Source organism: Vigna angularis, chromosome 9, assembly GCF_016808095.1.
Source record: "Vigna angularis cultivar LongXiaoDou No.4 chromosome 9, ASM1680809v1, whole genome shotgun sequence".
NCBI classification, from domain to species: Eukaryota; Viridiplantae; Streptophyta; class Magnoliopsida; order Fabales; family Fabaceae; genus Vigna; species Vigna angularis.
In genome coordinates, this window is record NC_068978.1 from 1,998,003 (window position 1) to 2,024,340 (window position 26,338).

The following is a 26,338-nucleotide window of genomic DNA, read 5'->3' on the forward strand; positions in this document are numbered from 1 at the left end:
TTTCATCGACAATTTTCTGGTTCTTTCACAAGTACTTTGTTAATTAATGAAAAATTCAACTAGTCTAAAAATTATTCTCTAACGTTACCCGCATTGATAACTGTTCTGTCACGGACGCTAGATGTGACGACATTTCAGCAACGCACCAATCAGAGTTGAACCAAAGGCGCAACTTTGAGAACCCCGCGTGACCGAAGCGTGAGGTTATCATGAACCGAGAAATTATATATATATTTTTACGTACGAAAAGAAGAAACAGGAACCTATTATTGAGAGAGAGTAGACAGAGAAGAGTGTGCGTGCGTGCGTGTGTTTTTTTTTTCATCTCCAAACCCAAAGAACCGATTACTCGGCCATTTTAATCCCCAAAAAATTCCCATTTTACTCCTTTTAGAGAGAGAAAGGACTGAGGTTTCAGGAGAGAGAAAGAGAAAAAAATTGGGTTTTTTTGGGCGTTCTAATGGTTGAACTGGAAATCCAGAGAAGGGGATGATAGGAGATTAAAAAATTTGCATCTTTGTTTAGTGGGTGTTTCTATGATCTTGTGAGAACCGAGAAGGAAACCTTCGATGCGCTCTGTTGGATAGAGATTGTTGGATTTTCTGAGAACCGTTGATTGAGAAATGAACGGCGGTGATGAGGTCGTGGCAGCTCCGGCGGGTCCACCGCAGCCGCTGGAGTGGAAATTCTCTCAGGTTTTCGGGGAACGTACGGCGGGGGAGGAAGTTCAGGAAGGTAATTGTTCCTACGTTGCTTTGTCGGATCCAGTTGTTGATGTGTTGGGATTAGGGTTTGGTTCCTTGCTTTCGATCTGTTTCGGATCATGTTTCGTTGCTCCCTTGTTGTTTTGGATTCTGGGTCATTGCCTAATCGGTGTGTGATTGTGAGAGTGTTTTTTTGATTTGTGGGGGAGGGAAGTAGTGGTTGGAGGTTGGGTTTTGCATTGTGGATTCTTACTTGGTTGGAGATATGAGTTTAAAACCGAGCTGTGGGACTTAATGATGGTGGTTTTGGTTAAGGTTTGTGTTTTTAGCTTGTGGACGTGTTGCTAGCTGTTTTTGTTGAGGTGGATTGGTTCGTTTCTTTTTTTAATGTGAGTTTGGCTGCTAGGTCTTAGATCTTAATGGTATGGAGTTTGGTGAGTGGCATTGGAGTTTGGCTTCAGAGGTCGGGTTGGTGGTGTTTGATTCGTTGAAGTATTGGTAGTGATTTTTTCCCGATATTTGTAAGAGGAAGAAACACCATTTTCTGTCAACAAAGGAGAATAATAACAAATATCGACAACAAAACTGAAGCAATGTTTTCCTTTTCTGTAGTAGTTAGTTAGATATTTGTCCGTACTATTATAGTAAGGTGGCTTTTGGAATTTGGGTTGGGTAGTTTTGAGGAAAGATGAGGATGAGTATGCATCGAGCAACTAGATGGTTGCACCACAATATTTTATTGCAATGCTGTTTCAACATTGCGTCTCTTGCTAGTTGGTATTTTTATTGCTGCAACTGATAACCTATATATGGTTTGGAAACATTGTCCCTCAGTGCCTGCCTTTTGGCCATATCACAGAGCTTTGTTCTTAGTATGGTTAAAGAAAAGTAAACCACCAAGTATCATTTAAGTTCAATTTCCCAATCCTCACCAAAAATGGGAGTTAGCAAGGACTCAGATTAGAACGATGTTTCTTTTTTGGACACAGTGTGATTGAACTGTGAAATATATTCATGATATAAATTTTTTTATTTGAGGGAAGAAGACCTAGAGATGTTAGTTCTCTTGAAGTTTTGTCTATCTAAACCTGTTTGATTCTAATTTTGGATAGCTCTGGAAAATTTTGACATAATACACCATAAGGCTACGATGGTACTTTTGTAGAGGTTTGGACTTGGAGAACGGACTTAATTTCTTTAAGAACTAAAACCTTCTGCTTTTCGAAAGTTGATATAACTCAATGCAAACATGGAGTACTCATCTCAAACTGTAATTAAGATCTATTTCATGGTACAAGGGTTTAAGACACTATAAAGAATAGCAATTTCAACACGGATGTTCTGAACCTGATGAGTTATTTTTGGGTATTTATTCTCAGCATATTGACACCGATAACTTATTTGTCAAGTCAAGGCTTCTAGTTTGGAGTGATTGACATGATTGGGTTAGCTTTTGTTGCAGGTTAATGTGTATGTTTCCTAATTATTTGTGCAATTTTTCTTTATACAGTGGACATTATTTCTGCTATTGAGTTTGACAAGTCTGGTGATCATCTTGCTACCGGTGACCGTGGTGGTCGAGTAGTTCTCTTTGAGAGAACAGATACAAAAGATGTAAGTCTGATTTTTGCTTTAGCAATTTCTTTCATAAACAAACTTAGATTTGAAAAATTCGATCTTGCATCCTTAATTTTGTAATATCTATGTATACTACTATATCTTGCAGCATCGTGGATCAAGAAGGGATTTGGAGAGGATGGACTATTCTATTAGTAGACATCCTGAGTTCCGTTATAAAACAGAGTTTCAGAGTCATGAACCTGAGGTAATTTTCTGTCATCAGTTAATGCTCCCTAAGATACCAAAGGACCAGAATTGTTAATATCTATGGCTTGTAATTGTTGTTTCAGTTTGACTATCTTAAGAGCTTGGAAATAGAAGAGAAAATTAACAAAATCAAATGGTGTCAAACCGCCAACGGTGCCTTATTCCTTCTATCTACAAATGATAAAACCATCAAATATTGGAAGGTATGAAGTGAATGCTCGCTTATGAAATGTTGAAGGCTATTTAAAGTCATTTTATTTATTAATGACACACATGGTTATAATTTTGTTGAACTAGGCTTGGTTCCTTGTTTCACATGCTTTTTAATTTATATCTGTTTGTGGACATATGTTGTAGCTAACAAGGCTCATAAACATCTACGTTGGAATGGAATCTATTGTTGGGCTTAACTTTTGCAAATTTCAAATTATGTTTTTAATCATTGGTTATGGCTGAAATCATTTTACAAACTGATTTTATAGGGTTAAGTTAGATTCCTAATTTAAGTGCAGAATTGTATTTTTTGGGCAGATGTGTTTGCCATGTTTCTAAGTGTGAGGGAGAGTCTATGAGTGTCAGTTGGGCCTTCTTCTGGGGCTGCCTTAACTGCAGACTGAGTGGTGTTTAGTGCCACACTGGTTGTAGATACGACTTAAATAAAGCTTGGGCAAACCTTACCACAGAAACCGGTTTGTGGGGTTGGGTTAGGTCCTGTGCCCAAATTCTAGGAGTTCCTTTATATTGAACCATTTTTTATGGTGCATATATTTGTCAGCTGTTCGTTTTTAAATCCATTAATGTCATGACTTCCTTACTAAGCAATTATTAGTTGAAATTACATGATGAAAACATTTTTTAATTCAGTATGTCATTGTAATGTCTAATTAATTAAATGACTGGTACTTTCATTATTTTAAGAGGATAAGCAAATGTGGAAGATGGCTATGCTGTTCAATGAATCCCCATGGACTTTGCCCTTTGTATTTTCTTTAGCATATATTCAAGATGAATTTCTTCTGTGATTGGAATTTCTCTGTTTTTTTTTCTTCGTAAGATTTCACATGATTGATCTGGCTTATAGGCTGATTCGTATCTTTTCCTTGAGAATTAAACAGGTTCAAGAAAAGAAGGTCAAGAAAATTTCTGACATGAACGTTGATCCTAAAGCAATGGGAAATGGCTCTATTGCGAGTTCAAGTAGTTCCAGTAGCTCTAAATCATTTCTTGCAAATGGAGTATCTCCAGATGGACCATACAATTATTTAAGCAACGATTTCTCATTTCCGCCAGGAGGAATACCTTCACTAAGATTACCACTGGTAGTTGTGTTCAGCCCTTCCAGTTTATTTATTTTTTACCAATATTTATTTCTTGGGGATAAGAAATTATGGTATGGTCTTTTACGGTGAACAACTATAGTTTATTGAGTTATTTAAACATCTATAGATTATTAAAACATCCGTCTTGTTCCTGTCCTCATATCCGTCTCTGTTTTTAAGTTTTTAAAACATCTATAGATTATTAGGTAACCTAAACAATGTATCTTCGATGTTCTCTCTTGACCTTAGCTTTGTTTTATTTGGAAAACCATTCTTTTTTCTTTCTTGCCACACAACTTTTCAACCATTGTTCGACTTTTGTGATTTCATTCAAAAGATGTATTGCATTTCAGAAAACACAAACCGTAATTTCATTAAATCAAATAGTTTTTAGGGCACATATTTGGTTATTTCTATTTTTTTTAATATTCTAATTTATTGTTTGTTTTTTTCACATTAGAATATCTTACTCATTAGTTTTTAATCGTGTAAACCCTTAGAATGTGTGTCATTTTGACATTTAATCCTTGATAATGTCATGTTTTATTTATTGTCTCTTTTTTTTTGGGTGTACAAATATTATTTATTTAATATTTGAAATAGTAAAGGGCAGGTATCTGTACACTCGTTAGCTGAAGGGAATGTATATAATAAGATAAAATTTTCGTACTCTAAGTATGGGGATGGAGATAGTCAAAACTGCACTTGCCGTGCCCTATTGCCATCATGGCCTTCCACCCCTCCCTTGCCCTCTACTTTCCCCCAACCTAATACCATGTTAGTTTGGGTCGGGTGATAAAATCTTAAAGGCCCAATTTATTTTAAATAATATTTTTACTATTAGAATGTCATCGGAGATGTTATAGACCCTAAACTCTAGTTTATTTCTGAAGAAATCTTTAAGGATGCATCAGGAAAATAATCAAATCCCTATACGAAATTACACATGATTAGGATTCCAGAATTTATATTTGAAAATGAAGGTAAATAATCAAATCCCTATACTGTATTGCTGAAAATGAAGGATTACGAGACCAATATTCTATTAGAGGTAAAATCGGATCAGCTTAGAGTCTATGGTTATTCCAGGGGAACGAACTATGCATTTTGCTATGTAGAAACTACTTCACAACAGTTGAATCGTAACCAACTTACATGTTTTCTTCTCAGTTGATTGTTCCATCCTTGTTTGTGACTGTAATTTAGTATGTAGTGAAGCTAGTTTTCAAGCCTTGACATTTTCAATTAACTGTTTGAATTGTAGTTCAATTAATGCTAACTCATTGGTGTAAAATATGTAGGTAACCAGCCATGAGACGAGTTTGATGGCTCGATGCCGAAGAGTATATGCCCACGCACATGATTATCATATTAATTCTATTTCAAATAACAGGTGATTTGAAACCTTGTGGCTTCTATTGTTCAGCATTGAATATTGCTTTTGGTTATCTTTATTTCTGTAAATGTAGTGTTGATTTGAAAATGTTCTACTTCTATAGTGTGTTGTTTCACTTTTTTGCTGCACCTTTAATATTTTGCCTATCATGATTTTCTGAAATCTGATCAAATTGGACTATGGTATGTTTCAAATGTCTTCTAGCGATGGCGAAACTTTCATATCAGCTGATGATTTACGAATAAATCTTTGGAACTTGGAAATTAGCAATCAAAGTTTTAATATTGTTGATGTAAAGCCTGCAAATATGGAGGATCTGACTGGTAAGTTTTCCCTTTTGTATTTTTATGATTTGTTGAAAATGTCCATCTGTTGCTTACTTGGCATAGTTTATCCATTTAATTTTTAAATAACAAAACTTAAAAGCAGTATCTAGTTACTAGTGGGTGTTACTTCTATCTAATCAAATCAAAATATAATACTGGCTGCAAAATGCCAATTTTGTTGTCTAGATGCCTTGTAAGTTGTTGAAAAATAATACAGTCACTGAGATGAAACATAATGCTTAGTCCATTTTGACGGGGAAACAGTACAACCATCATGTAAATTTTGTCCTTTAAAGAAGTGATGACAAAATGAGAGTTGTAGTTATCCGAGGTCTGTTGTGTGTAAATTGTCCTAGCCCGATCTTTGTGATGTTGAAGGGAAGTAAGACTGGGATTTAATTTAACCTATAAGAATCAGGGTTTTCCGGGAGAATTAAGAGTATATAACTGGTGGACTGAGATTCGTTGGTTGTATGTCTTAGTAAGGGGATTCACACCCAACTGGATGGAATTTTAAGGTTGGATTGATGGTTGTTTGCTTTTTGTGAATAATATCTGCTGTATTAGTGTTTAGGTTTGATGGGTGAGGGTAAATTTTAATGATGTAGGGCTTTTTAATAAGTGAATTTTTAATGAAGTTTGCCAAGGAAACATAGCCTTTGCAGTTATTGCATATAGAATTTGATTGCAGCATATTGTCAGGCAGATAGCAATATGTTTGTAATTCTGATTTTTGGTTTAAATCCAAGCATGACACTAGTTTGAACAGACCTCCTATTAATAATCCTGCAGGAATGAGTAAAATCCTAAACCTTTGCATGGACCCCATCATTTTACTAAACAATGCTAATATGTCAAAAATGGTGTCTATGATGCAAGGTGTTACCTTGAATGAAGTAAACAACACCCGAACTGTATGCATGCCTTTGTGGATCAAGCAAGGCATGATATGGTGCCTAACTACCACCTATGGACCCTTCCCCAAAAAAGACCCAGTAATAGAACTTGTTCATTGTCATACTAAAACTTACTAGAATTTCAAAGAGATAAAAACTTGCTAATCATGTGGATTGGGTTTCATAAATTGAAGGTTTTTTTTAATTCTTTTTTTGTAAGTTACTCTTCTCATTTCTAATTTTTGTAGTTTTGGTTGAGCTTTGATCTTAGATCCTGTTCTTGCAGAGGTTATAACATCAGCAGAATTTCACCCTACACATTGTAATACATTGGCATATAGCAGTTCAAAGGGTTCTATTCGTCTTGTTGACTTGCGGCAGTCAGCATTATGTGATTCTCATGCCAAACTGTAAGCTTATCTTTTGCATGTTGCTGGTTTACCTTATAGCTTATACTTAAAAGTGTTGAATTTATTGGGAAAATTAAAGGAAAATAGATTATTCAACTCGTTCTTTACAGGGGAAATCAATTTTTGTCTATAAAGAAACATTTTTCTGGACTCTCGTATTATATGTATACATTTATGTAATTTCTCGTCCCTGGTAGACTCAGAAAATTGTTTATTGTACAGATTTGAGGAACAGGAGGCCCCTGGATCCCGATCATTTTTCACAGAGATTATTGCTTCTATCTCGGACATAAAATTTGGAAAGGATGGAAGATATATACTTAGTCGTGATTACATGACCCTAAAGGTTAGAGAGATTTATTATTCCAAAATTCATGATTTCTTCAATAAAGCTGTTGGGAGTATTTGTATAGTTTATTGAATTGAACCTCATGAAACATGGTTATTTGATCTCAATGATACGGTTCTTGCTTAGGGTGAAAGAGTCATCAAGTTCAATTAATTTTATGGAAAATTTGGTATTTGTTAGAAAACAATTATGGTGGTTGATGATATCCATGGTCCAACATTTTTCTGTTTAATTTTTATTTTACAACTCTTTGTTCCTGGGACATTCAATTCAAAGGATCCTATTGTCGAACTTTGTTTGGATACCCTCTCTACTTGTTAGAATCTAAATCCCTCATCTCAATATTTCATCTTTACTTGGATGTCAGTTATGGGACATCAATATGGATTCTGGCCCAGTTGCTACATTCCAGGTTCATGAGTATTTAAGGCCAAAGGTTAGCTTCCCTTGTTTACATAAGCTATGAGCCATGAATCTCTTTTGCTTTATCAAGTCATACTAACGGGCTCTATTTTTCTCCAGCTCTGTGATTTATATGAAAATGATTCAATTTTTGATAAGTTTGAGTGTTGTCTAAGTGGTGATGGATTGCGAGTTTCAACTGGCTCTTACAGGTGTGTGATTCAATTTTAATCTATCTGTGGTTCTGATATTGTTGAGCCTGCATCTTACTATTTTTGTTTAATTTGATGCCAGCAATCTATTCCGTGTGTTTGGTTGTGTTCCTGGAAGTACCGAGGCTACAACTTTGGAAGCCAGTAAAAATCCAATGAGGTAATTTTATTCATGAAGCTTTAAAAGTAATTGTGGTTTAATCAGGCTCTGTAGCATTTATATGAACTTTTTCATTTCCTCAGACGTCAAGTTCCAACCCCATCAAGGCCTTCTAGATCACTGGGAAACAGTATAACAAGAGTTGTAAGACGTGGTCAGTTCTCTATTCAACCACTGTGTTTTCATGATTTATCTTGTTCTTCCTGTAGTATATCAAGAAAGAGTTGGGATATTTTGGTTATCTTGAACAGGAGCCGAAAGCACTGGAGTTGATGCAAATGGGAATTCTTTTGATTTCACAACAAAGTTGCTGCACTTAGCATGGCACCCAACTGAGAATTCAATTGCTTGTGCTGCTGCAAATAGCTTATACATGTACTATGCCTGAGGAAGAAAGATGATTGGAGGACATGTATCTGCTTTGGTTGACCTGTTTTTGGGTTGCTTGGAGAAGGCTTCTTTACCCTTCTTACCAACCATTGAGTTGGAGGCTACATTAACTCACACTACAAGTGCCCTTCAAAATCTTTAGCAGGAGCTTTTAGAAAAAGATCCAGAAGTGGCTGTTTCAAAATTCCTGGGTAGGCAGACCTTATTTTGTTTCTGGATGGGCAGCATAATCTTTTTTTTTTTTTTTCAATTTTCCTCCTTCCAACCCTAATATTCTTTCCCCCTTTTTTTCTGTATCTTCTTATAAAAAGAGAAGGTGCAGTCAATGCTTCATATTGTGTTTGGCTTGCAAATGAAGAAGAAAATGTGATTGTAGCTCTCCTACAACAAATACTAAAGGATGTTCAATATCTGCCACTAGGATAAAAGATAAAATGTAGTTCTTTTCTTTTTACCCAGATGTCTTGTGGGATGGAGCAGTGCAAACCTGCAGTGCATCATTTTTTCATTGATTCTTTTTTCTGTTGGGAATTAATTTGTCACTGTTTCAAAACTTTTGCTGCACTTAGTCAATTTTTGTGTAAAATGTCAAAAGGAAGTAATAATTCTAGGTTGCAATGATGTAGGATAAACTGGATTCTCTCTGCTACAAATTTTTTATGGTTTTCTCACTTGTTGGACTTTTTTCCTTGAGTGTTCTCCAGAATGTAACGTTATCAAAAATCAATTTCATGATTTGGTTGCTCAGCAATTTTCTGTTAATTTATTTTGGAAAATGTATATTTCAATAGTGATCATCAATGCTTAACCATTTAATTTGAAATTTGTTATATTAAAGAACCATTAAGTGTGGAATAACTACCTCTTTATGCTATTAGATGGTCCAATATCTTTCTCTCTTTCCCCCCTTAGATTAGGGGATTTCTTTCTGCACCTCCATGTTTTCTTCCTCTACTTCCTAAATTTTCAATTATACCCTACTTGAAATTAATAGAAAAAGATAGTTTAAGATTTTTCTTTCATATTTTAATTATAGTTTTGGATTCGTAAGCAAATATAAAAGATTAATTTGAATTATAAATTACATTACTCTATAATATAGATATATATATTTTAAATTATATAATTAGTAATATAAATTTATATTTTAGATTAAACAATTACATTAATAATGTAAATTTATATTTTAAACTTTATGTTTTAAATTTGAAAGTCTACGTGCAATGTTTTTAATAAGAGTAATTAAGATATTTTACCAAGACAATGAGATACAGGCAGAAAACATTAAACATGGGGATGCACAGGAAGAAATCCCCTTAAATTATTCTATCCTAGTTTTAGTTGAATTTAATGGAAATTGAAATTCCTTCAAACGCGGGGTTATTTGGGCCAACTTCATTGTACTTTCTACACCCTTATATCATAGAAACTTTCCATTTTCTCTTTCTTGGATCTGTAATTCAAAAGTAAAAAAAAAAAAAAAACCACTTTTGGATTGTACTCTAGACGTCAAAAATTATTTTTGAATTAAACAATTTAAAAGTTAAAAATCACTTTTAAAATTTTATTATGAATTTTATTTCATAAGACAGTTATTAATATTTTGTATCTAGTTTTGCATCACTTCCAAATTAGAAAGAACATTACAAAATCACTTCCGAATTATTATCTTAATTGAACCAAATACATATATTGAATTTATCTCCAAACAAAGTGCCAATTTTGTCTGACTCATCTTGGGCAGAAAATGTTTGCTGTTGTGTGGACCGATGTTATTTTGTTATTAAAATTACATTATTTATTTTGGTATGCTACGGAAAAAAAAATATTTATTTGAATACGAATATTTTTTAAATAAATGAAAGTAAAATAGAATTGTTTTAATCATTAAAAATATATTTAATTGCTAAATTTCAATTTTTGTACAATTCATAATGTATTTTTCTGTCAATTTTTTTTACATGCAAAATGAACATTATTAACCACTGCAAGCAAAAATTAACTCAAAACAAAACCAGTGAAATCAAACCGCAAATAGCATATTCATCAACTACTTTTACTAAATATTCTTAATTTAAACTTATAGTTTTATTATTTTTCTGAATTGTAATTGTCTTTTTCCGAATAAATTATGAATACAACACTAATTTAATCATTATAATATGTATTAGTTTTATGTGATTCATCCGGCCTTATAAAAACATAATCAGTATATAAATTTGTTAAACTTAATTTTCTATAGAATTATTTTAAATTTTTTAACAACCTTTTTCACTATATTTAGCTCTGTTCTATCTTATTCCTACTTTGTTTTTTTCCACCTCTTTTATTTTTTTCTCTCTTGTGGTAATTCCAATATTTTGTTTGAATTAGAACTAAACAAATAAGAAGAATGAATGCAAAATGAATGTTTAAAGAGAATAAAAAAGTAGAAGATAAATATAAAATTATAAATAAGTTAAGATGTAACAAAATAAAAAATATATATATTAATTTTGATGATTTACAGAATAATTAAAATACAGCTATATGAAAAATTAATTTTAGTTAAATCTTTTAGTTTTACAAAAACTAAATAAAATAATACATTTAATTTAGCTAACTATCTTCAGAAATATCATATATTTTTTTTAAAAAAAACTGAACCATATATGTTTCTTTATATTTATGTATAAATGTCTTTATCCAAAAGAAATTTATTTTCTTCCTTCTGTTATCCACTACAAGTATAAAAGAGAACAAAACATAAGATTGGCCTGGACCTACACAATCAAGTGTAGTGTCTAAAGAAACTGACATAAATTTTGCTTATGCTTTGATGAATGGAGTGGGAAGTGAGTGAAATATATGGTGAAAGTGGCATTGGCCACAAGATTGGAGGAAGGATTCTGGAACACTCATTTCGTAAATTATGACATGAATTTGAATTGAATGTATGAATGAGAAGGACTGGTTCACACAACTGTAACCATGTGACTACATAAGATATAGACAAGGCTAAAGCAACACTCCCACAACTTCTACATCTAAAATCATCATGGTTTCCTTTTTCAAATTCAATAAAAGATAAAATTTAAGTAAATTAACTACATTTAAAATTTTTAATCTATTTTAAATTGATTAAATTTAAATTGAATTCATTTTGTCAATTATATTAAATATAGTGAGATCTAGGTCTCTTAAACATCAGTCAAACTAAATTGATTAGACATGAATTTAGACCGACTTAACTTGTTTTAGGTCAAGGTTAATTTGTCTCAAGTTAACTCAACTTAACTTAGATTAGGATCGACTTGACTCAACCTGAACTCAGACTGACTTAACTCAACTTGGACTTATACCGATCTGATTTAACTTGGACTCAAATTGACAAGTGTTGACATAAGTCTAGTTCACTTGACTCAACTTGGGTTTGAGTAATCTCACATGCGTCAAGTTGTCTTAACTTGGGTTAGGACTAACTCATTTGACTCAACTTGAATCTAAGTTGATTAGGTTCAACATTTGGCCTAAGTCTGGTCAATCATTGATCTAAATCGACTCAACTCAATCCTTTAACTTGAGATGACTCAGATAAACCTTTTGTCGAAATATTTTAACTCAAGACTATTGACTTAAACCAACTTGACTCAACCTGACCCTTAATTTATTTTGACTCAACATTTGATATAGATCAATTTGACTCGATCTAATCCTCGATTATATTAACTCAACTTAGACACGCTTTAGTTTTTTGAATTTTCAAAATTTAGAAGATCATCCAATCTAAATCCTATAAAATAGATTAGACTTAAAATCTTAAAATATAAATTTAAATTTGAAATAAATTCATTTAAATTAACTTAAAAAGCAATATAAATTTGAATTATGATATTTCACAATTTAAATTTTTCTTTCATCCTAAAACATCATCATTTTTATTAATGATACTTAAATTTAAAATAATATTTTACCTTTTTTATGTTTTATTTTTTTTAAATATATTAAAATAATTTGTTGATATGATTGAATGTTAATCTAAAATTAAATACAATTTGTTTGAAATATAAATTTGATTAACTGGATCATCATTATTATATTCTATTTTATTTATTATCTCATGAACTACAACTTTTATATATACTCAAATTGTCATATAACTTAGTGAGTATTTCTTTAATATTTGAATGGTAATTGAGTGAATAATTAATCTCTAATACTCATTGTATTGTCTTGGGGTTGACTTATATTTTTTTGGGTTGATTGTCATTTTGGAACTATTCGACTTAGTGCTTTTGCTGGCTGAGAAATAATAGGTCTTGATCATTAGAAACCATCTTTGAATCGGATATGTATAGCTTAATTTTATAATAGTTCACACCGTTAACGAATATAACACATTGTTAATATAATACGCTGCATTATAATATCAGTAATTATAATCACTATTTTTTTTTATCTAAAATAAATACGTGAAACAGTTAAATAAAAAGTGATTCATTTAAAGTATATTAAGAATAATTTCAAAATTATATTAAAAAGTATTAATAAAATTAATATTAATAATCAAATTAAATATTTTTATACGAATTAGTTAAAATAAACAGAAAATACGAAATCATGTCTTAAAAATTAGTTTTCAATCGATAAAGGAATATTTATTTTATGAATAAAAGAAGACATATACATCCCCACATACACTAATATGAAAGACAAAACCTATAATGATTTCTATTGCTATGAAAATTAGAGTTTTTTTGTTGGGTGTTTTTATTATCTTTGTTCAACATTAAAAATATATTGATGTTAGTATATTAAATTTTTTTAATATATCTTAAAATCTTTTATTAAAAAAGACAGATGAAACTCAATAATTAAAAATTCAATATAGAAACGTAGACACTTGCAATCATGGAAGATTGTACAAACCTAACTCATCTCTTGTCTTGTCACGTGCCTCTCTTGATTTAGAGTTTAAACGAATATACGTCTGCCAAAATGTTCTTTTGTTCCCTCACTCATTCACTCAGTGTCAATGAACGTAAACTTAATCTGATTTATTATTGCATTCTCAATTCCGTGTTCCTACCCAACTAAATAGCTGTCACTCACTTATCAAATTTGAAAAAGTTTTCTAATAAAATAAAAATAAGGAAGAAGTAGATCATTCAAGAAAAAAAGAAGAAGCATTTTGTTAAGATTTCTTGGCTTCCTTTAGAACACGTACATTTCAAAAAAAGTTAAAGTGGAAGCAACGAGGTTCTTAGTTTTTGTACGAAGACTATTAAGTGTTGTGTAGGTTTAATATATACATATTCATATGTTATCCCATTAATAAGATATTGTTTGCTTTGGGTTAAGTTCTCATGAATTTGTTTTTGGTACCGTTTCAAAAATTTTTTTACTAAAGGATATATTTTATGTGTATATAAACTCATGTGTATTTTATATTTTATTCGATGTGGGATTTTGTTTGTATTCAACAATAAGTGGATGAAATATTTTTACATTCATTTAATAGTACATAGATAAAATAATTATGGTTTTGGACAGTAAAATTAACAACTATTCTTTCACATCTTTTATTGGTTTTTTTATGATGTTTTTAATTTTTGTTACTGTTATTATTAATATTCTTCGTTTAATCCTCAAGCCTAGTGGTGATGTACACTTCAACATTTAATGAATTTGATAGATTATTAGAATAAAGTATTAAGTATCTATTTTTTTTATCTTATTTTTTGTATTTGTGGATTTTGAATTAGACTTTTAATTAGAATTAATCTAATTAGAGTCCAATAAGCATATTTTATTTTATTAATCTTTGATTTATGTTGATGGTTTTGATGTATCATTTTCTATGAAAATTGTAACGGAGTTGTCTATGCTAAGTTGGAGAAATGTTTATTCTTTTGTGAGAGTTTACCGCTTAATGAGTAAATGAGTTGGAAAATATATTAACAAAACGGTTATACGAGTAAAAAAATGAATTTTTATATTTTTCCAGAAATAAATATAAAAATAAAAAAATAGCATCGTATTAATATAAAAAATTATTTATATGTAACAATTTTTCTTATATGAAATAAAAAATCAACAACCACAAGCTTGAAAAAGTGAACAAGTTGATGCAAATGCTTGTTCTTTCTCGTGAACCACTTTCACTTTAGTTCGTGAGTGCCACGTTGAGTTTCCAGTGTATGTTGTGCGAACTAATCCATACGTAGCGAGTTAGAATAATAATGGGAAACATGTTGTTTGGTTGGTGTTATTTACTACGTACGAGAGCATGCACCGTGTTATGTTGTGCTGTGTTATAGATACCACGTGTCTTTAAAGACAACCAAAAATGGGACACTTTGCACTGCAACAATCCACAGAAACAAACAAGGCCTTAAAATTTGTGGGATCTGGAGTTTGTGTGTTTGGCAGATGACAACGGACTTTGTCACTGCCATACCCTCCACTGTCAGGCTGCGTTTTCTATACGCTAAAGATCATGGTTAGGAAATGTTCTTTACAATTACTTTTTTCAATTGTAATTATATTCTTTATTTTTTAAGATTCAGGCTTAATTAATAATTTATTTGGTTATTACTCGTTTTTGTTTCTTATATTGAGTTTAAATTTTTATAAAAAATTTAATATAACAATATTTTTTAAAAATATCAAATTTTGAATTTGTTATATATATGCCGAAATCTAAGTTATTTATTATTTTTAAATTATTTCGATTTTGAGACATAATATATTTCAAATGAAAAAATATTTAAATTTTGACATTTATTTGATCTAAATTTTGATATATAATATAAACAATTGTTAAGAGCAATTTAACTAAAAGAATTATATTAATATGTTTTTATGAATATAAAGACTCATAATTGATAAAAGACTCGTAAATTGATGGTCTTAATATTTGAATTAAAAAATAACATTAATATTTTATATGAATATTAAACTCGTGTTTTATTGATTTTGTATTTTTTTTATCTTTTCCAAAGACCTTTCAAGTTATAAAAATGTAAAAAGTTTAAGCAGAATATTCGTGTTATGGGTATTTAATGTTTTAGTGATGTTATTTATTATTTTCAGCTACGGATAATAGTGTTTAAACTTTTTTCCAAAATAAACTAAATTTCTTAATGGTGGATGATTTTTAGAAAGAATATTTAAGATCTTTCCCATCTGTCGGACAAGAGGATGTGCCATTGTTGAAACACTTGGATGACTGTTCTTATTCATTGATGCTTCCTGTATACTGAAGTATCTAGTTCCATTTACACATGTTCTCATGTTTTGAGAGAATTTGTTTAATAATTTTAGTATTATATTCAATATTTAAGGTTTCATTTTTCATTAAAAATGCTTACAGTAATATCGTTAAAGCTAAAATATTTTTATACTTTTTGAAATATGTTTTTTATATTAATTTTTGTACCAATATAAAAATAAGAATATAAAAAATTTTGATCTTTTTTAATCGATCGGTGTAAAAATTAATCTTTTATACTGATTTTGAAACAAGTATAAAAAAAGGCTTGTTTTGAGAAAAATGTTTTATATATGATGCAAACTTTTTATACTAATCCGTAAACTAAATGGTATAAAAAGTTTTACATTCTATATCAATTAATACTTCAATCTCTATAATAAACTTCACCTTTTATAGCAAGGCCTTAATACCAATTCAAACATTAATGGGTATAAAAAGTTATTTTTTTGTTTTAATAAATAGCAAGTTTGTATATGTTATCCACCACATACAAACATACAAACATGTATAAATTTTGCACAAATACATTACTAAAATAGTCCAAATATATAAAATAATGATTATACTTCTTACTATTTATACATTAAATAATATTTTTTAACCTCATCAAACAATAAATACATATAATATTTAAACAAAAAATACTTAACATTTAAACATTTAAAAGAAACAAAATTCACTCCTTCCAAACTTCTTTTAGATTTCTTGTTCCATTAGATAGATATCTTGTTCCAACCTATTGAGTAGATCTTTGTGTTGGAAGAGAGTAACAATAGTGCGAAATATTGTTTGAGGATAGTGACGAACAACAAGATGAAAGGAGAAATGAAGTTGAAAATGAGACGTAAGCTAGGAAGCAAAGGTAAAGACAAATGGAAAAAAAGTTTCGCAATTTATTATATTTTTGTTATTGTGTCATTTTTATACTTGTTCAGATATAACATATATAAAAATGATTTTTTATTAATTATAATTTTACTATCACATCATTTTTTATACCAATTATAAGTTTAATCAATATAAAAAAATTATAATTTATTATAAGTTTCTATAATTTTTTCACCCTTGTCTATACTATTTGAATGTATAATTAATATAAAAAGTCTTATCATACTTATAATTGTTTCACCGCATATATTTTTTTGAGTGTAAATTACAAGAAATCGTTATAAAAAGTCACAATATTAGAATTTAGCAATGATATTTAATTAATCTTGTATTAGTTTATTATCGACGTCAGAGTTAATAATTATTTTTGACAATGGATAATTAGTAGCAGTAACTCACTTTTTTGAAAATTAGTTTTTAAAGTCAAACCATTATGCAATCTCATACCTCCCAATATGATGAGCCATGATTAATCTTTCCTTTTCAATGTTTCAAATACCTATTGACATATGAACCCTAAAACATTACAATACCACGAGTTACCAATTCAATTCACACAAGTAGTGATGACTGAAGTCAATAATTTTAATATTAAGCAATTGGTGACAGTTTCGATAGAAGAAGATACATAGTTTAATTTAAAGATAATGATAATTTAACAACATTTTAATATTATTTACGTATCATTATGTGATTTGTTCAAAATTACTTTACAATCAATAATAATCATAAACACTAACATGAACCAATCACAAAATAACACGTAGATGATGTTAAAATATTCTAAAAAAATGTCGTTAAAGTATCATTATCTTTAATAAAAGATTAAAATCAATTAAGCATACAGATGTTTGAATTTTAACATCATTTACGTGTCATTCTCTGATTGGTTTAAAATTACTGTACAATCAATAATAATACTTATAAACATTAACATCAATCAATCACAAAATTAAAATCAATAAAACATAGGATGCTTGAATTCAAGTTGAATTATTCAGAATTCTCTTGAAATATCAGTCAACATAAATTTTAAATACGAAAATATTAAAAAAATAATTAAGTCTAGATCTAAATTCAATTTTTATTAATTAAATTAAATTTGAAGTAGAGGTAAATTTTAATTTCTTGTAAAAGTTTAAAAAATAATAACATATTTAATTTGAAAATAAAAGACCTATGAAATTAATTTGCAATAACTTCCACGACAGTGACGTTCCTGAGAAGGAAATTGACCTGATTGATTGAAGTGGAAAAGCTTGGAACAAGATAAAAAAAATAAAAAATAAAAAATATCTAATCACACATCATTTGCATTGAAAATTAAGCTACTAATTAAATTTAATAAAAGTGGTGATGAAAGAAACACTAGCAGAATCGTGTGGGAAAACAACATGCATGTTGGGTTGTTTTGTCATCACCAACTAATGGTAATGCAACCTCTGATTATGTTGATGATATAAGAAGTGACGAAGCATATAATAATAATAATAATAATAATAATAATAATAATAATAATAATAATAATAATAATAATAATAATAATAACAATAATAAAGTTTTAATATAACACCACAATCTAACACATGTTAATGATAATGATAATAATAATCAAAGGTATCTCCAAAGTTTTACGCAAAAAAATGTCTGGGACATGACTAAGGAACTCCTATATGTCGTTGGAATTAATAATATATATAAATAAACAAATGAGTGAAAGTAATAATATATATAAATATACAAATTTATATATTTATTGATTTTTAAAGTTTTAAGTTGAAAATCATAATAATAAAGAAATATTTTTCTTGATACGCTTTGCAAACTGTAAGGAGAGGGTTTTTAAAATAATGAATGGTCACAAATATTAAAATAAAAATTGTGGAAGGGACGATTTTTGGAGGGGACCTCCAAAGTTTGAATTTTGACCTCTTATTTGCAAAGCACAAACGAAAAGACCACTTAGTCCCATTTTTGAATGTCATTAGTTGGGTAAATATCGATAATATATTTGAATATCAAATAAATATCATTAATATGTTAACATTAGCAACATATTTATGCTAAAAAATATCATAATCTTTGTTTAGATAAGTAATTTTATAACTAAAAATAAAATAAATGTATAAAATTTAAATTTTTATTTTAATATTTGTTCTAACTCTTATTAAATCTCATGTCTCTTCTAGAAAGTTAAAGATTGATTTATTTTCCTATTCGTTTTTCATTTAATCTAATAAATATCATTAATATGTTAACAGTAACAACATATTTAATGTATGCTAAAAAAGTATCATAATCTTTGTTTAGATAAGTAATTTTATAACTAAAAATAAAATAAATGTGTAAAATTTAAATTGATTTCGAATGTTTCTTTATATAAATAATTCAAGTTGATTATTTTTTTACAAATTACTTAAACGAATATCAATATAAAATTATTTAATCAAACAAATGTTAATAATTCAAAAATATTAATACCGAATAATTTTAATCATTTTAATAAAGTTAATTTCTTATTTTTTAAAATTTTATACCCAAACAACGTGTTTTTTTAATATACTTATTTTTAAAATAAATTAATATTTTAAAATTATTTTGGTAAAGAGATTAAATATTTTTCTATAACAAATTTAAAATTCTTAAGGATATAATTAGAGTATGTTTTCTTTACCAATAAATATACATAATTTTTTAAATTTAAATTAAATATATAATTGTCACAGTTCATTAAATATAGTAGTAATTAATTTTCATCCAATTATAATAATTTTATTATTTGATTATTTTTTAAGAATTATTCTAACTCTCGTTAATTCACATATTTTCTAAATGTTAAAATTTATATTTTTCTTTAAAAATAATTTTTAAGAGTTATTCTAACTCTTATTAAATCTCATATCCTTCTAGAAAATTAAAGATTGATTTATTTTCCTATTCCTTTTTCATTTAATCTAAAACTAGATAAAAAAGAATCCTTTCAAATCAAACTTTATTTTTATTTTCATCTAATTGCTATCTATTTGAATTTAGGTTTATCATCTTTAATCCTTAAGTAACTTTCTGCAATCTTTCAAATCACGCCATCGATAAAAAAAACATTTTATTAGAACACAAATAGTTTATTATAAATCTAAAATACAGTTTATCTACTAAAAAATATTTACTTAGCATTAGCTTAGATTTTGATCATAATTAATCTATATATGTTAAAAGTATTAATCATAATATAATCTATATTGATTCTAAAATCCAATATGCCCAGAATATTCTCGTGCAATGTATTGTATGCTATGTGAGGTGGGTTTCCAGTCAGGTGAGTCTCCTAAAGTGCATCCAATTCCTTCTCGAATATTCCCTTTATTCCCGCGTTTTCCTCTCAGCCCAATCAACCTACACCCTCCGATCCATTCATTACCTATATAATTTCATCTAACGGTTCAGATTTAACTCTAAATTTTTCTGTGACGGTAAATAAAAACGGCCACATTTCAGTTTTTAATTTTTAGCCTCCATCTTTGCTACCACGAACTATCCCTGTAATATTCCTTCGGAATCAAAGATTCCTTTTTTTTTTCTTCTTTCACTCATATTCACTATAAATACCCTTTTTCTCTTCCGAATGCAAAACCAAGCCAAGAACCACCAATCTTGAAAGCACTTTATACACACCCAAACAGAGCATTAAGTTTTTTTTTTTTTGTATTTTTTTCTCCATTCCCAAAACAGATTATGTCTGGAATCGTGATTGTTTTCGACTTTGACAAAACCATTGTCGATGTCGACAGCGACAACTGGGTCGTCGACGAATTGGGTTTTACCGATTTGTTCAACCAGCTTCTTCCGACCATGCCTTGGAACACTCTCATGGTAAGCCATTTTGTCGTCACATTTCGTTTTATTAAGTTTCAGACGAAATTTACCTTGTGTTTTTAATTCTTCTGTTAGAATTATAATTTCATTACGATAAATTTCAATCTATGAATTTAGCTTTGCGTGTTTATGCTCTGTATTGTCCTTTTTTTGGTTTATCTTTTAAATTCAACTTTGCAGAATGCATGGTTTAATAAATTACATGAATAACCAAGTGTTTTTGGTTTTTAAAGGACACAATGATGATGGAGCTTCATTCAAATGGTAAAACCATTAAGGACATTGAAGAGGTTCTGCGTAAGATTCCCTTGCACCCAAGAGTAATACCTGCTATCAAGGCAGCTCATGCTTTAGGGTACGTAACTATGCATCTCTTGATACATAATTCTGTTTATTTAATGTTCTTTTATTTAGGTTTTGGTAAATGAGATTTGTGGATTAAATTTACAGTGACATTTGTTTTTTCAGGTGTGATTTGAGGATTGTGAGTGATGCAAACACGTTTTTCATTGAGACTATTTTGAAGCATTTGGGAATTAGAGAGTATTTCTCAGAAATCAATACAAACCCCGGTTATGTGAATGAAGAAGGAAGGTTAAGGATTCTGCCTTACCATGACTTCAACAAAGCTTCCCATGGCTGCAATTTGTGTCCTCCAAACATGTGCAAGGTAAATAAATACAGAAGTTGTTTTTCTATGATGAAAGATTTGTTCTTCTCAGTCACCTGTTTGATTGGTCAAAATCATGCTGAAAATTGAAACATTCGTTTTTTCTTAAATGTTTATAGCAGTTGGCAACAACTCATGTTTTTATATATTGTTTTGAAGTTGATCTTAACTGGTTCTAGCTTATGGGACAACATTATTTCTATTTTTAATCATAAAGATGGCTGCTAACGTGACTCAACGTGTTCATGAGTCATGAATTGATCCTATAACAATGGAATGTGTTTCCTGATTTCTTGGTCTTAAAAAATACCTATAATTTTCCTGGTTTTGTCTCTGGTATGAGCCCACTGGATTTGATTGGAATACAAAATAAGGATTAATTTTGACCTAGGCCCCACCAATAGTTCCAAATAGATACAAAATTAAGAAATGTTGGGTTGAAGCTTCTTATACCGATTGAGAAGGTTCATGTAATTTTAAATCATGTTCAATTATCAAAGACTGAAAAATGTTATTTTGTGTGAATGATTGCAGGGTTTAGTGATAGAGAGAATTCAAGATTCAATATCAGAAGAGGATAAGAAGTTCATCTATCTTGGAGATGGAAGTGGAGACTATTGTCCAAGTTTGAGGTTGAAAGAGAAGGACTTTATGATGCCAAGGAAGAACTTTCCGGTGTGGGATTTGATATGCAGAGATCCTTCACTTGTTAAGGCTGAGATTCATGGGTGGAGTGATGGAGAAGAACTTGAACAAGTTTTGCTGCACTTGATCAACAAAGTATCAATGGAGCAAAATTCTCCCTTCATTTCCTCTGATTGCAAACTTCAGACTCTGTCAGTCTCTGCTTTGGAGGCTTTGCCCAAAGTTCTACCAGTTCGGCCATAAACAGTTCTTAGTTTAGTGTATAAGAAAAATGTATCATAATAACTTTAAGGTTTTTTGTTTTTTCCGTTGATTAACCTTCTCCAAAGCTACACTAATGTTGCTAATGTTGTAACTGGTCTAAGATGTGGACCACTATAATTTCTATCAAATACCAATATCTGTTTTCTACACATTTTTGAGGATTTTTTTATGCTTTAAATATGATCTTTTATATTAATTATATATTAATTTTTCTTATCTTTTAAAAAAATATAAAAACTTATTCTTCTATAATCACATTTTATTATAGTAATGTCTGTTAAACAAATATAAACATATAATCTTTATTATTGAAAACATTTGACTAGAATAGAATCATGATTAACCACAAATCTTGATCTTCTACTGACCTACCAACGACCCTTTGTTTTTTTTTATTTGGAAATTCATAAAGGATGCTTAACTAATTATTAACCTCAGATTTAGGTGTTTAGTTGTTAAGTATAAGGTTAAATATATTTTTGGAAATTCATAAAGATTAACTAATTATTATATCCTCAAATCTGCAAAGAGTGAGAAAACATACAATCTCACAAATCATCGTCTTTCCTTTATTCAAAGTTCACCGAAACGAACATGAATGAAATCCCAAATCAATCTATACATATACTTTTCTACAGTGCCTTCGTCTCAACCGAACACTGTGTAAAAGAATATACTTTTCTACAGTATCTTCATCTCAAGCAAACACAGTGTAAAAAAGAGTAGAGAATATCTTTAACATAATTTTTATAAAATAAAACTTAATTTATTAGTTTTCTATTTAATAATAAATTAATCAAGTTTTATTAATATCATCCCCACATCTTCTCTTCTCCTACTCTTAAATACTTTTTAGACTATTATATTTTAACTAGTATACAAGTACTTATATTAATTATGAAAGTTCAATTTCAAAATAAATAGATTTTTGCCCTTTTAACTTTACAATTAGTGTTTTGCTTCAGATTTCAGTCAGTCAAGGATTAATATCATGTCACTTTTTTCCTTTCTCTCTTTGTCTCTTTATTTTAGGAATTTTCATTTGAGTCTTCATTTTTCCTATTTTCACTATTCTTCTTCAAGAATCATCAGTGATCAAAAGAGAAAGATGGTAGGGAATGTAATGGAGTTTGTTTATGCATTAAACTACAATTCATGAATAGCGTTTGTGAAATTATAAGCTATTTTAGATAATTTTATAAACTATTTTTTTAGATAAAAGTAATTTTATACAAGTTAAATAAATTAACACAGTTTTTATTTTTTTTTGTCAAATCCTGTTGTTAGTCCAGATTAATTGATGAGAGACAAACAATAATTACAATCCTACAAAAACACAAAAGAATTGAACCACCTGAATTTACACTGTTACTGGAATAGATTATGCTTAGAATATTCTCATGATTTTTGATGGAGCAGCCTCTTTCATAGTCACATAAAACGCATCCAATTCCCTAATGGAATATTCCTTCATTCCCAGGTTTATTCTCAATCTTCTGATCACCTAATATTCCTCAGAATCAAACGGTTTAGATTGAATTTGAAATGCCACCACTAGAAATTTCTGTAGGCTAAAATGAAGCCTTTTTAGGTTTTGAAATTTCCATGGTCACCTGCTCTTCCAGGAACTAACCCTATGCAACGTAATATTCCTTTGGAATCAAAGATTCTGGTTGGATTTTAGGTTTAGCCTTAACCCACATTTCCCTATAAATACTCTGTTCATTCTCTTTCATTACAACCAAGCCAAAAACCAATCTTGGAAACCCCCATTAGAGCCTTGTTATTGAGAAGAAGGTTTCTTCTTCTGGGCCATTCAGATTTTCTCCATTCTCAAAACAAAAATGTCTGGAATTGTGGTTGTTTTCGACTTTGACAAGACCATTGTCGATGTCGACAGCGACAACTGGGTCATCGACGAGTTGGGTTTCACAGATTTGTTCAACCAACTCCTTCCCACGATGCCTTGGAACACTCTCATGGTAAGCCTTTGTAGTCACATGTTCACTTCTTTTTCATGAACAAAATTTACATGCTTTTGCTAACCATATGAAAGTTTCATTTTCCAATTTTGGTTAAAAAGAGTTGCATTAAAGATTAGCATACATTGTCCTTTAATGCTTCAATTCAACCAATAATAGTTAAAATATATCTAAGAATTACATCTGATTTTTGTATTCCTCCTTACACTTATTTCCTACCTTTTTTTGTATATTTTTTACTTTTCCTGAATTCTGTACGAATAACCAAATTCTTTTGTGTATTTGTTTTGGATTTATAGGACAAGATGATGATGGAGTTTCACACACATGGTAAAACCATTAAGGATATTGAAGAGGTTCTGCACAAGATTCCGTTGAACCCCAGAGTAGTACCCGCTATTAAAGCAGCTCATTCTTTAGGGTGAGTAACTATGCATGTATTTTCACAAGACCAAATTCTTATTCTGTTTTTTTTTTTTAATTTGATTTTTGTGGATTAAATTTATGGTGGCATTTGTTTTCCCAGGTGTGATTTGAGGATTGTGAGTGATGCAAACTTGTTTTTCATTGAGTCAATTTTGAAGCACTTAGGAATAAGGGAATATTTCTCAGAGATCAATACTAACCCCAGTTATGTGAATGAAGAAGGAAGGTTAAGAATTCTACCTTACCATGATTTCAACAAAGCTTCTCATGGCTGCAGTTTGTGTCCTCCAAACATGTGTAAGGTAAATATAAATGTCATTTTTCATCCACTATCTTTTTTTTTTCTCTGCTAAAAGATAACTTTCTTTGAAATAATCCTTATTTTTCTCTGCTAAAAGATAGCTTTTCTTGAAATAGTGTGGACCCGTCATTGATTTATCAAAATCATGGTGAGAATTGAAATTTTAATGAGTTTGAAAAACCTTGTTTAAAAACTCAAAACTACTATTTGTATAAGCACTTGGCAAATATACACATTTCCAGATATTGTTTTGAAGTTGATGTTAACTTGTTCTAGCTTATGGGACAGTATTATTTCTATTTTTAATCATAAAGATGGCTGCTAACGTGACTCAACGTGTTCATGAGTCATGAATTCATCCTATAACAATGGAATGTGTTTCCTGATTTCTTGGCCTTAAAAATACTTATAATTTTCTTGGTTTTGTCTCTGGTATGAGCCCACAGGATATTGAAATACAAATAAGGATTAATTTTGACCTAGGCCCCACCAATAGTTCCAAATAAATACAAAATTATGAATGTTGGGTTGAAGCTTCTTATACCGATTGAGAAGGTTCTTGTAATTTGAAATCATGTTCAATTATCAAAGATTGAAAAAGGTTATTTTGTGTGAATGATTGCAGGGTTTAGTGATAGAGAGAATTCAAGATTCAATATCAGAAGAGGATAAGAGGTTCATCTATCTTGGAGATGGAAGTGGAGACTATTGTCCAAGTTTGAGGTTGAAAGAGAAGGACTTTATGATGCCAAGGAAGAACTTTCCGGTGTGGGATTTGATATGCAGAGATCCTTCACTTATTAAGGCTGAGATTCATGGGTGGAGTGATGGAGAAGAACTTGAACAAGTTTTGCTGCACTTGATCAACAAAGTATCAATGGACCAAAATTTTCCCTTCATTTCCTCTGATTGCAAGCTTCAGACTCTGTCAGTCTCTGCTCATGAGGCTTTGCCCAAATTTCTACCAGTTCGACCATAGTTTCATGGTTTTGTAACTTTTATAATGTATCATAATTCGATTTTGATTATTAACAACCTTAATTAAACCTTCACTGAAGTTTGCTAATGTTGGAAATGGTCCTAGGTGGACACCTATCAAATACAAACATTGGTTTGCCCAATTTCCTTGCAGACTGCATATTTTGATGGGCTAGACAATGGTTTTCCATGGAAAATATTTTATTATATTTTAAAACATCAAAATTAATTTCTATAATTATATTTTAAAGGCATAATAGGAAGAAAAAAAAACACACAAGAGAATCCAAGTAATGTAACTAATAATACAACTTAACTAGGTTTATAGGTTTACTAGGACTTAAACCAAATTTGTTTAATGAGTATACTTAATTTTATCCCCCTTCATTATATATATATATATATATATATATATATATATAAGAATAATAATATTAACAAACATTTAAAATATTATGATGGGTCTTTATATATAGAAGTACAACGGCATGATGAAATAAAAAAGAAATGGGAGATATGAGTCCAGTAAGATAAAGAAGAATGGGAGTTGCTCCCTCCACCCCCACGCATCTCTTCCTCCACCTCCCCTTTACGTTTTTGCCCCTTCCTCTACCTTTCCTTTACTATTTTGCCCCTCAGTAACATTTTATTTTAAAAATTATTGT

At 29.9% G+C, this 26,338-nt stretch overlaps 3 protein-coding genes across 4 annotated transcripts; all 3 read left to right on the forward strand.

The window, feature by feature from the left end:
* Positions 1-255: 255 nt before the first annotated feature.
* Positions 256-8,845, forward strand: LOC108320629 (serine/threonine protein phosphatase 2A 55 kDa regulatory subunit B beta isoform). 2 transcript variants are annotated; one of them, XM_017552106.2, is made up of 14 exons: positions 256-735; positions 2,215-2,318; positions 2,431-2,529; positions 2,615-2,734; positions 3,647-3,853; positions 5,152-5,243; positions 5,451-5,569; positions 6,755-6,878; positions 7,101-7,224; positions 7,595-7,663; positions 7,750-7,841; positions 7,924-8,001; positions 8,085-8,155; positions 8,253-8,845. In XM_017552106.2, exons 1-14 carry the CDS (start codon positions 624-626, stop codon positions 8,387-8,389), a joined length of 1,548 nt encoding a protein of 515 aa, XP_017407595.1. In that variant the 5' UTR covers positions 256-623; the 3' UTR covers positions 8,390-8,845. The 2 variants fall into 2 exon arrangements, with proteins under 2 accessions (XP_017407595.1, XP_017407596.1); XM_017552107.2 differs by having other exon boundaries at positions 3,647-3,850.
* Positions 8,846-20,060: 11,215 nt separating this feature from the next.
* Positions 20,061-22,135, forward strand: LOC108320646 (inorganic pyrophosphatase 2). Its single transcript, XM_017552139.2, has 4 exons — positions 20,061-20,404; positions 20,641-20,762; positions 20,876-21,077; positions 21,612-22,135. The coding sequence occupies exons 1-4, from the start codon at positions 20,267-20,269 to the stop codon at positions 21,963-21,965; spliced, it is 816 nt and encodes a 271-aa protein (XP_017407628.1). The 5' UTR covers positions 20,061-20,266; the 3' UTR covers positions 21,966-22,135.
* A 1,428-nt stretch (positions 22,136-23,563) lies between these two features.
* LOC108320647 (inorganic pyrophosphatase 2) lies at positions 23,564-25,816 on the forward strand. The gene is made up of 4 exons (XM_017552140.2): positions 23,564-23,968; positions 24,268-24,389; positions 24,495-24,696; positions 25,321-25,816. Exons 1-4 carry the CDS (start codon positions 23,831-23,833, stop codon positions 25,672-25,674), a joined length of 816 nt encoding a protein of 271 aa, XP_017407629.1. The 5' UTR covers positions 23,564-23,830; the 3' UTR covers positions 25,675-25,816.
* Positions 25,817-26,338: the final 522 nt, after the last annotated feature.